Source organism: Panulirus ornatus, chromosome 42 (genome assembly GCF_036320965.1).
Source record: "Panulirus ornatus isolate Po-2019 chromosome 42, ASM3632096v1, whole genome shotgun sequence".
Lineage (NCBI taxonomy): Eukaryota > Metazoa > Arthropoda > Malacostraca > Decapoda > Palinuridae > Panulirus > Panulirus ornatus.
The window spans coordinates 23614520-23627282 of record NC_092265.1 but is presented as its reverse complement, the minus strand read 5'-3'; the positions used below and the strand labels follow the sequence as shown (position 1 = coordinate 23627282).

General features: G+C 38.0%; 1 protein-coding gene across 12 annotated transcripts in view; it reads right to left on the bottom strand.

Moving 5' to 3' along the window:
- Positions 1 to 12763, bottom strand: part of LOC139761978 (protein turtle homolog B-like) — a 514207-nt gene that overhangs the window by 298089 nt on the left and 203355 nt on the right. For all 12 annotated transcript variants that reach the window (XM_071686726.1, XM_071686724.1, XM_071686729.1 and 9 more), the window contains exons 8-13: positions 11010 to 11238; positions 8847 to 9122; positions 8362 to 8649; positions 4113 to 4303; positions 3401 to 3481; positions 3109 to 3237 (exon numbers count right to left, since the gene is read on the bottom strand). In XM_071686726.1, coding sequence (XP_071542827.1) covers positions 3109 to 3237; positions 3401 to 3481; positions 4113 to 4303; positions 8362 to 8649; positions 8847 to 9122; positions 11010 to 11238 — 1194 coding nt within the window. The remainder of the gene's footprint in view (positions 1 to 3108; positions 3238 to 3400; positions 3482 to 4112; positions 4304 to 8361; positions 8650 to 8846; positions 9123 to 11009; positions 11239 to 12763) is intronic.

Genomic DNA, 12763 nt, shown 5'->3' with positions numbered 1-12763 from the left:
TAATTTGTTTATGGATGGGGTTGTTAGGGAGGTAAATGCAAGAGTTTTGGAAAGAGGGGCAAGTATGAAGTCTGTTGGGGATGAGAGAGCTTGGGAAGTGAGTCAGTTGTTGTTCGCTGATGATACAGCGCTGGTGGCTGATTCATGTGAGAAACTGCAGAAGCTGGTGACTGAGTTTGGTAAAGTGTGTGGAAGAAGAAAGTTAAGAGTAAATGTGAATAAGAGCAAGGTTATTAGGTACAGTAGGGTTGAGGGTCAAGTCAATTGGGAGGTGAGTTTGAATGGAGAAAAACTGGAGGAAGTGAAGTGTTTTAGATATCTGGGAGTGGATCTGGCAGCGGATGGAACCATGGAAGCGGAAGTGGATCATAGGGTGGGGGAGGGGGCGAAAATTCTGGGGGCCTTGAAGAATGTGTGGAAGTCGAGAACATTATCTCGGAAAGCAAAAATGGGTATGTTTGAAGGAATAGTGGTTCCAACAATGTTGTATGGTTGCGAGGCGTGGGCTATGGATAGAGTTGTGCGCAGGAGGATGGATGTGCTGGAAATGAGATGTTTGAGGACAATGTGTGGTGTGAGGTGGTTTGATCGAGTGAGTAACCTAAGGGTAAGAGAGATGCGTGGAAATAAAAAGAGCGTGGTTGAGAGAGCAGAAGAGGGTGTTTTGAAGTGGTTTGGGCACATGGAGAGGATGAGTGAGGAAAGATTGACCAAGAGGATATATGTGTCGGAGGTGGAGGGAACAAGGAGAAAAGGGAGACGAAATTGGAGGTGGAAAGATGGAGTGAAAAAGATTTTGTGTGATCGGGGCCTGAACATGCAGGAGGGTGAAAGGAGGGCAAGGAATAGAGTGAATTGGAGCGATGTGGTATACCGGGGTTGACGTGCTGTCAGTGGATTGAATCAAGGCATGTGAAGCGTCTGGGGTAAGCTATGGAAAGCTGTGTAGGTATGTATATTTGCGTGTGTGGACGTATGTATATACATGTGTATGGGGGGGGTTGGGCCATTTCTTTCGTCTGTTTCCTTGCGCTACCTCGCAAACGCGGGAGACAGCGACAAAGTATAATAATAATAATACGTATACTGTCAATAGGCAACACACGACATATTTCAACAAATGGTTGATCAGACTTCTCTCAAAATTCATATGTAAACTTAACTATTCATGGTGTATGAGCTTGGCTATGAACATTTACATAATTTTGTGAGAAAACAGTGTTTGACTGAAGTTTTGTGTTAGGGATATTATCACTTTCATATTGAAACTTTAATCACAGACAACAGCTATTATTCACCTTAGCTAGGCCATTATAAAGAAATGATGATCAAGTTGTACTACAAAATTTTCAAGTCTATTATAAAGAAATGAAGCTAGAAAAAAAATGACAAGACTATTATAAATTTTCCCAATCTAACATTTACATATATACTGTACCTAAAAAAACTTAGTTTACCCCTAAAATACCACACCCTGTTATGAAGTAACTTTGATAATATTTCATGAAAAGTTACTGTAGAAGGTGGTGATAAGGGCTTATGCTGTTGCTGGAATGAAATAAGGTGGAGTGATGCACATGAAATCTAATGGATACTTACTGGTAAAGGTGGTGATATGGGTTTGAGGTGCTAATCCAGTGGTATGGGGTTGTATAATTTTCTGTCTTTGTCATCCCCTAATTTATCTGATACAACAACCATTGCTGTATCACATGTAATGCAGACTCTACATAGCCCTTCATGGCTCTGGAGTTTTCTGAATGGAACAGAAGCTTAGGCTTGCTTATGCTTAAAATCTTTCAGCATTACCTCTCAGTAGAAGTATCAAGGGACATTTGGTAACCTTAAACCCTGCAGCAATCTTTTTCTTCTTTGCTAGTAAATGTCTTAGTGGCATTCTTTAGAAAAAAAGCCAATCTGATCCACACTAAACACTTGTCGAGGTGTGCAGCTTCCTCCTCAATAGTTTTCTCTAGATATACATGAAACAGCAGGTAAAATGAGAATAACTGTGGTGAGAGTGAGCACTGGATTACAAATGCTTCTGTTTAAAAGCTCACTGTTGGTGAGTTGGATACAAACCTAATCATATTTAGACAATGCACTTAAGACATGGATCTAAAACAATTTGCTTTCATATCATTACAAGATGCATTATAACAACATAAATTAAGGTATTTTGATATATTCCATTATTAAGGGAAAGGAATATTCTGTACGGTACATGAAAAAAAAATACATATTTTTCTTTTGAATCTGTTCTTATTGCAAGTCATTATTCTTATTATAAATGAGTGTCCCTAATTCTCAAAAGTTACTATTGCAAATTATCACCCTGTAAAGTGTTGTTATATGGTGATCTCCTGGTACGTGAAATTCTCCACTTTTAGGAATTTACCATCTTTAAGGAAGGAGTGACAAGGTGCTTCCTTCATCACCCTGACTGTTCCATCACTGTACAATTGTTTTGGATCACTGTAGCTTCTTGGGAAGTTGTAAATTATCAGAACCACTACTTACTTCTATTCTGTAATTTACCCATTACAGTAAATACTGTTTGAAGGAGTCATCCATGAATACTTCCTAAAATTTAATGGTGTCCCTAACTAGGAAGGCAATCCTACAATCCTATCCCACTACATCTCTGTTTCTCCTTACTATTTTGTATCTTCCCAGAGAGATTATGCAAGGTTTTCATTCTTTCACGGGTGTTTGTGAGAACATCTTAAAACATTTCGTTTCAGTTCCAAAAGAATGCCCATCCTCTTTTTTTTCCTGTCTTTGGTAAGTGTTTGTACAGTATTGTTTCTGTAATATGCACCATATACATATTTTTGTAGAAATTCATTTCATCATTTTTGAATACACCCTTCTACAATACAAGTAATTAAGTCTAGCAAAGAAGCAGAAAAATGTTCAGTTTTGATGTTAGACTTAACTCAATTATCTTAATCATCAGTTCCCTAATATCTTAATCATATTATATGGGAAAATCTTTTGCAGGGAATGCCAGTACAAAAATATACTCACACAAATACATGAACACAGGTATACATACAACAAGATGACAAAAACAAATATGAACCAACAATCTTAAACAATACATACCCTTTTCCATGTGACTTCCGGCTTGGGTGATCCTTGGCCCCCACAGACAAGCGTTACTTCCTCACCTACTTGGCCATGATATTGGGGCTGAGGTCGGGGAGCAAACACTGGTGGGTCACGAACTAGGACCTAACACATAGCATTAGAGGGATGAAACTTTACTGTTCAGTTCATCTAAAAGATAATATCAGTAATGTCTATACTGTCATTATCCAAAAATAGGTAACTTTGTAAACAGATTTGAAAAAAGGTTTTAGTCTCAACCTGTAGACAATTGACAATTATAACTCACCTCCATGTCACCTGATGATCCAGCTGTGGTGTGGCGGTTATAAGGTGTGCAGCTGTAGCGACCTTGGTGGGACTGGTTAACCTATTTCAAAGACGACTTTGTAAATAAGTAACATAATGCACATTTTAAGTAATGTTTAAAAGTGAGAAAGATTTCTAAAATCTAATCTATTATGCAGTCAGTGAGGTGTCTTTTCATTTTGTTTACTCCAACACTGCAAGCACTGATGTGCTGTATCATAAGCCACTATAAACTCACTTCCACCACCACTAACACTTGATCAGACATCCCATCAGTTGCCCCTCTCAATAAATCCATATCTAAAAGTCTCTCCTCTAAGCATATACCAATCAGTGCATAATCTATTAATTCTATTGATTTTCAACACCATTTATACATGTGAATATATTTACAAAAGTCTTAAACAAGGTATTCAAAATCACAAGGCATTATTCATCAAAAAACTCCACAAGCTCTTTCATTCACTGCAGGTACCCCATGCTCCCCATTTACATCCTCATCAGCAACATTACCCACTCACGCATTCAAACCAAGCACCACTAACAGCTAAAGAACCATTGGTCTGGTGGTACACAAGGATTATAGAAATGGATATAATGAAGAAAAATATCTCAGTCCTGACATTCCTTAAACCAATAAATGAGGAAAATATAAGATCAACATACAAATTTTAGATGTGACATCAACAAACCTTAGTAATAAGTAAAGATCCGTTATTTAGCAGGACGACAGTGCTTTCATTTTCTGCATCAAAGAGTCGCTTATCCTTGATCCACGTAACAAACTGGATGGGAGGGTTACTTTTGATAAAACATTTAATAATACCTTGTTGTCTGAAGGGAAGGTACTGCACTGTTGGTGTATACGTCACACGTGCAGGGTCTGAAAATTTAAACAGAATCTATATCATCATGTAAGAAGTTACAGTCTTAAATACTACACTGAGTTATGAAAAACAAAAGGTAATATAACAATTACTCATGAGAGACAAAATATCATAATACACTTCCATGCTACAATGCAACATCTCATGTTATGGTGAGTAGGTATTTGCCAGGCAGCCACCGACCAGTGACCAGGGATGTATATCACTGGTATTACTCGCCTGGGTACCTGGGAGGGTTAGTGATGGCTCCATAATGAGCCAGCAATTCAGTGGTTATTAAGTTGCACTCCTTTTACCCAGGTAGCTGTCTCTTCTCTCTGCCTCACCCACATGTGGACTGCTGGCATTCTGTCCACAAACATAGATCCCTCCTTGTCACATATAACACTTGGCAATGCTTGACTTACACAACTCATTCCTTATAACTCTTAATTTTTCTATTGTGAGTGGTTTGTGCTAACCCTTCCTTTTGGCAAAATAGTAAAAGCAACAGACATAAGTAGTAGGTAGGAATGTCAGACGGAAGCATTAGGCAGAAACATTTGGTAAAGTAATAGGTAGGAGCATTAGGTAGAAGTAGTTGGTTGGAAAATTAGGAGGAACGTCAGTTAGACACCTTTGGTAGAAACAGTTGGTAGGGACATTACATAAGAACCTCTGAAAACACTGCACTGGAGTTGCCTGTTAAGGGTGAGGCATTAAAGGCTAAGAAACAGCACTGAAGTTCAACAGTTATGAAGACTCTTTTGCCATGGCCACCACCCTTGAGGGAATTTCCAAAAGGAATGGGTATCAGAGATACCGACTGATAGAACATCTCTCTCCTATGCAGAAGTGCAGCTCTTACTCCCTATTTCATCTGACTTTTAGTAGCTCTTCTATTCCTCTTCATGTAGCACATGTGAGCATATCAGTAGGAGCTACTACTCTAAATGTCACATGCTAGAAAACTGTTTATCCAACAAGGCAGACACTAAATGTGTTCCAAGTAACAGTGTTACAGTAGCATTCTGGAGTAGAATTCATCCTCAGTAATGATTTTCAACACATTTTTCAAACTCTTTATGTACAATAAAAAAAATTCAAAATGATGCAACAATAGCATAGAAAGTAAATACAATACAATGCATAAGTACATGCTTAATGCAAGGTGCACACATAGTGTAGTGATTATTCATGCAAGTGTATGCATGCAAACTTCATGGATGGCTTAAACCAATGACAACCCCCATCCTGAACACTGTTGTGGCAACGGATATCAACAAAGCACTGAACACCTTCCTCCAATACATCCTTGTACAAAACCCTCTTAACAACAAACCCATCTTAACATCCCTCTCCACATTCTCCAACCCTTTTCAATTTCTTCCTATGTGACTTTCCAACACCATCTTAAGAACATAGTTTGAAAGGCCTCTCACATGCAAAAGACCTCACAATTACATCAAAGCACACTGAAACTACCCAGGTAACAAAAATCATTAGATTATATCATGCATTTGGAACACTGTCTTACCCAAAACAAAATGTCTGGATTGCCTCAAAAATGAACCACTCACTCAACCAAACCCCAGCCACACTGGGCATCACATAAGACACACTCGATATTAATTTCCCTCATCACAAACATCAACATAAAGTACATAAACAAACTAAATGGCCTCACAACTTACTGGAACCAGACTCTGACAAGAAAATGAATCCCTTAGGATCCTCTACAAAGAATTCATCTGCTCCAACCTAAACTTTGTTTTATCTGCCTGGTTGTCCACCCTGTCAAAATCAAATACTGTTTAAGACAGCTTCTAACCACACAAACAGCGCCTTCAGAACAATCACTAGCCGTCTAGCAACCACAAACACTCAACAGCTGCAAAACAAAATGAAAATGCTTGCAATACAATCTCACCTAAATATGTCTGGCACTCAGCTGTTTGCAACAGCACTAGACTTTTCTCACTCAAACCTTTCTATAACTAACCATCAATTCCAAAGTGGAAATAAAAAGTTTACTCCCCCTTACATTTCAACAAAAGTTTAATTGTACTGTGTATGAACATGTGTTAGACATCAATTTGGTACGACACATACTGTGTATGTTAAGCTTAGTGTATTGCTCCATCTAGAAATGAAGTTTTTGATGTTTTTGTGAGAATGCGTAATAAAGAAATAAGAAAAATAATCTGTATATCCACTCTGTTTTGAATACATAAAAAGATAGAGATGACAATAATTGGTGGTCTTCTTCTACATAATAACTTTAAATTTTTGCCCTGTCCATGAAAACAAATCTAACTTTCTTAAAAGTTCTCCAAAGAGTCCTTCAAGGCCTTTAATTACCTTTAATAAGTGTACAATTAACTATAATTTTTATAACTGAGAGTGAATTATGGAAAGGAAAGGCTTCATTGTCAGTATCATATAACAATGGTACTGTGAAATAAAACGTGGTGTAAAACTATATGTCTAGGAAGTGACTTTCTACAGTTTCTATCATGTAACATAAAGCTTCTATGACAAAGAATTGAAATTAAGTCCCTACTGGTCCAAGCGGATCATATGTTGTTGTGTGATAGACCAAGTGAAATCATGTATCAGGAGCTTGCAAAAATGGTGCACTAAGGATGTATGGAATGATGTCTTACTCTAGAACCACTAGAAAGCCCCTGACCTATATCTGGACTTAGGAAAGGTAGCAGGTCTAGCCTTAAATTAAAAGAATTGACACAAGGTTTGTCTGATGCTTTTCAAAAATTCTAAAAAAAAAAAAAGCATATATGATGATGGATGCCTAACCCTGTCCACCTACAGCCTTCATATCTCAGCTGGAGTCCAGAAAGTTCAACATATTCAGAAAATACCTTTATCCATGTAAAACAAGCCATTAAATACCTTCTGAGGGTGTATTTGAAGCCAAATGTGCTGAGAAACATTTGGCAGTTTGAAAAATACTCCATGTATTAGGAATATAAAATCATCAATCAAGTGACCTGGTGCATACTGCTTAATATTAAGAATTTTGGAGTGTACAGTGATGTGTAGTATAGCACATGATTTTACAATTTTATCATAGTGAAAGCCCTAGCATCTTGTTGATTTGCAAGTACATATAAACTGTAAGTTAACTGTTCAGTACTTGAAAGCCAGTGTCATACGGATTAACAAAAACATTACTGTACTGTGGATGAACATGTATCAGACATCATTTTGACATGACACATATAAACATAACTTACTGCATTGTTCCATTAGGCAATAAAGTTTATATGAATGCCAACTTACTCAGTACAGACTAATCTATTGTACAGCATAATGCAAGGTGTAGTGAATCTCATCTGTGTAAGAGAATGGTTGAATTCCTTGCGCAGGCATGTGTTGTGTAAAGTGTTTTGTCATATGTAATGAATTCTTGTAAAAGCATGTTTGACTGCATCAATGCAATGTGATATGAGGAATATTTGGTGTCATTTTATATCATTATCTTTAAATCTTTTAGCAATCTTTTTCTTTCCTTATTCATGCTGTTCTAAGCTTCAACATCCTTTATTGCTGCATGTCTACTACTGTGTGATTTTATTCTTGAATTTTCACATGATCATCAAATGTCAAAATTCTTTCATTCACTGCATTCAAAGGTGTAATCTCATCTAGTAATTTTATGAAGTATATCAACAGATCAATCCGTATGTTAATTGGTCAAAGGATATGAATACTACTTAAACATCAAGTGATTCCCAACAAAATATATTTTCTTACATGTTTCTGGAAAAAGTTCAAGTGTATTACAATATCGACATAAATGAACCTAGCTTACATAACTATAATTTGGCTTGAATCCATGTGCAGATTATCCTTATGTTCAATGAATCTTCACCCTAAATCTGGTTAGGTACTCAAATATTTTAACAAAAGCATGAGGGATACTTCTCCATGCTGTGCTTGGAGTAAAGATGCAAAACAACTTGACAAGAGCATCTATGTGTAATAGGCAACATAGGTCCTGATTACAATGTTTATCACAATACTGTGACAGATAACTATTAACTGTACTTACATTCAACATTAAGATAGGCAGTGGCTTTCCGAGGTGTTCCAATGCCATTAGAGACTTCACAGGTAAAAAAGCCACCATCATCAGCACTTGTTGGATTGATAACGAGTGCACCATCTCTCCTGATGATGGAGCGAGTGTCCAACCAGGATAGCTTATCAATGGGGACATCTTCTCTCTTCCAGGTAACAGTCACATTCCCTGGAAGGGCCCTTGATTCACATGGAAATTCTACTTTTTCACCCTCCAGTCGTGTCTGGTTTTCTGGAGGTGTTACGATCACTGCCCCACCTGCAACATTAAATTGTTATTATCCATTACCATACCAGTATTCAGTAACTAATGTTGCAATTAGCCCAAAAATGTTTACAATACCAACACGAAAAATATTACCTTTATAAACACTAAGTGATAGACAATAATTTCTTCAAAGCCCTTATGTATGTATGTTTTCATAAATTTGATGAGAAGAATCAATATGGAATTACCTGCAATTACAACTTTGGCTTCATGATGAACTCTACCCTCTGCATTTCTTGAGACACACACATAGTCTCCAATGTCCTCATCTCTTATCTTATTAATGCGCAGCTCTGTGCCATCGTTGAAGATGCCCACAGTGTCTGAGGGCTCCACAGGTTCATTATCTCTGAACCAGAAGATCTCAGGCTTTGGAGTCCCTTCTGCCTCACAATTAAGGATGATGGAGTCCCCAATATTAACATAGGTGACATCATCAGGAGTTGTGGTAAACCGTGGAGGTGCTGCGGAGAGATTAAAAGTGAGTGTGTGATGCTCAAGTAAAGTTTTGCATCTCTGTGTGTCCATCTCACAATCACAATCCTAATTAAAAAACTCTGCTTATTCCAGCAAGAGAATATAAATAGAAAGCAAAATCAATAATATCAACAGGGATACAAAATATCTATCTTTCTAACTTTATCATTCCATTCCCAATCTAATGGAATGATTCAGGTAACTACAGCATTTCTGTTTAGTAAACAGCATTCTCAACCTTTGCCTAGTGTTTCAAAGTGATACAAGGATTTTCAAACTTATCAAGTGCTTCTTACACTCCACACTGCATAATAAATTCATCAATCAGGTGAAACCAACATTTTCATCAACACCATCTCCACAAACAAGCTTCTTCCATTGCATTTGATCCTGAGGCATTTCTCTATAATCTTCATCTGAAATTCTTCCTCGACCTAAACAATTCTTTAGCTGCATTCATCCATCTGTTTTGTGGTCTAGTTAACCTCCTTGTATCATGTACATTCTGTTTTATATATCCTCTTGACCAACCTGTCATCTGCCACACATTTTTCATGAGCATTACACCACCCTAAAGGATATTCATCAATATGTGTTTCTAACAAATGGCTCACATGCATACCGTTTCCACATAATATCATGCCTTCATAATTCAAACAATACCCCACAAGTTACACATCTTTAATGCTCCTATAGTTGCCTTATCTTCTACATAAACTTGGGTTTCATATCCACATATCAACACGATGACAAGTACTATTTCAAACAACTCCTTGAACACTTTACACTCAAAATTTTCCATTCACCATGGCTTTCAGTGAGCCTCCAGAACTCCCAGATCTCAACAATTCAATCTAGGTGTAATGTTGGTAGTGCAGGACAAATGTAGTTAAGTACCTATGCAGTGTTATTCTTCATCATTAAATAGATGTTTCAAAAAATTCATAGTACAGAACAAAAGTTCTTTGGGCTTTCGGCCTATCAACCACCAGGGTCCTTAAGGCTGCAAACATGAAGCTATATACACCAACTGAGAAATCTTCAACATCTTCATCAGGTGTTACAGATAGTTCTGCAACTACATACACACTCACTATGCATGTGAACCTTGTAGAATACAGCTAACACCATTAGATTTTTAGGAAATAACCTGAAAGCCTATGAGAACTGATGTATATCCATTAAAGGTTGCAAAATATTCTAACAAGTCTTTACTGTAGGGAAAGAGAAATGGATCTAGTCTTTCCAGCAATTTAACGTCAAACATTAAACAACAACGAAAATTACTACATATATCTAAGTGAATTCTTATCATGTAATGGTGGTGCTAATCTTACCATGACCAAAGCAAGAAATAGAAGTTCCACAGCTAGGTATCATTTCTAGGATCTGTCATGACTGTCAAACACCAAACTTGCTTCTTAAACAGCTGCTCTCCCAGCATGACTGGGATTATACCTTTCAGTCCCTCATCCAATCCTGAGATTAGAGAACCTCAACACTTTAATCTCAGAACTGGATGAGCCCAACAACCAAACAACCAGCCAACCTCTGTTCTATACTATGAATATTTTCAAATATCTATGGAATGATGAAGAATAATAAAGCACATGTATTGAGCTACACTGATCTTACACTACCAACATTACACCTAAATCAAATTATTGAGATTGGGAGTTCTTAATTCATCACCTTGCTTGAAGTATGCTCCAAACTTTTATAATTACCATTTCAAAACATAATAGTCAACAGATTACTAATAGAGAAGCTCAGTTCCCAGTTTTGTGGTGCAAATACTCTCAGGTCGAAACACTACACTGATTCCTTAGTAGGTGAGTGTAGGCAGACTGGAGGACTGGTGAGTGGGTACTTACCATGAACATCGAGGTGTATCCAGGTACCATTATCTGAGGCCCCGGTTCGGTCGAGGTAGAAGACCTTACACTCATACCAACCCTGGTCATCCTCCCTGACGGAGGTCAGGTTGAGTGAAGCCAGCCCAAAGGCTGAGTCTGGTGACACTCTTGACACACGACCCTTGTACTTCTCTGCCACATGGGGGTCGTAGCCTTCGTACCATATATAGATGGGGATCTTGTGGTGCTGCAGAAACACAATTCTTAGGATATACCTCAGTCTCCAAACCTCTAAAATCATCCAGTCAAGCCCCTAGAGACTATTTCATGGTTTATGCTGACCACTTCATATTCCTTGGTTCAACCTATTGATGGCATATTGCCCCATATATGAAATTGATTCAATTCATTCTATCCCACAAATGCCTCTCATCCTTCAGAGTGCTCAGGCATTCATGCATTAAAGCCTTCATCACTCAATCCTTCCATCTCCTCAGTCTCCTCCTCAGGTGCTATGTGGCATGCACCGAGAAGGTTAGTGAAGCTGCTGCAGTAATCCATCACAACAGCAGTTGCAATCACCTCTCCTTAGCTCAGGTTGTTGCCTCCTCTTTCTAATTACAGACACATGAGTTGTGGGCACTGTTCAAGACTTTTCATTCTTCTAATCTTAATTTTTCAGAAGTGAGCACAACACACTAGCTATGCCCCCATGAAAAATCTTTACATGATTTTTTGCTCCTACCATCTCTGATACATCAATCAAGATCAGTCCTTCTTCACTCAACCTCTCCGTATGTCCAAACCATTACAGTGCTCCTTAATCATTGCTTTCAATCAAACAGTACTTGCAACCACACCTCTCTCTTACAGTGAAATTTCTTACATGATCAAGCATCCTCATTCAACTACATTCAAACATGTCCCTTCCCTCCTTTCTTTTTGCATTCAGGACTCAAGAACTATATCCATTTAACACTGTCGGGACTACTATAATTTCATACATACCCATCTTTGCTCTAACAGACTAACTTCATCTTCCACACACTCCACATTTCATCTTGAACAAGGCTTAGTCCCCACTCCCACCCTAAACTCACTTCAGCCCAAAGTTCTATCCACTGCCATGTCTTCTCCTAGGTAAGTAAAGCACTCCACTTCTTTAGGTTTTTTTGTATCTAAACTTACACTCAAACCACCTTGTACTGTCCCCTCCCACCTGCTGAATCTCATTACCTTACTTTCATGAAATTAACTATAAGTTTTCTATTTTTACACACTTTCCCAAATTCTTCACCAGCTTCTGTCTGCCTCCATAGGTGTGTCATCTGCAAATAGCAGCTGATTCACCACCTATGGCCTCCAAACCCCAGTGTACTGTAGATCCGCCCCCACTATGACCTTCACATTTCCCTTAATTACCAAACCCATTCACAAGCAGATTTTACAACCAATGTGACATCAGGCATCCCTGATGCAGACCCAGATTCAATGTGATCTACATATCAAGGCATCTTTTAACACTTTTAGCAGTGGGGCAATTTCTCCAATAGTTCTTCCTTCTCCTCCAGTATTCAAGGATAAAAAGCAATTCTTGCACCAAGAAACTAAGGCTTTTAAGACTCTTTTTAATACACAATGTGAATTGTAATATTTCTTTGGAGTTTCTATCATCAGAATAGTCATTATTCATCTCGATACACATGAGTGGGCCCTCCAGAAAATATGCCCCAGTAGTGAAAATTCCGTAAAAGACGCCCTTCTACTCACCC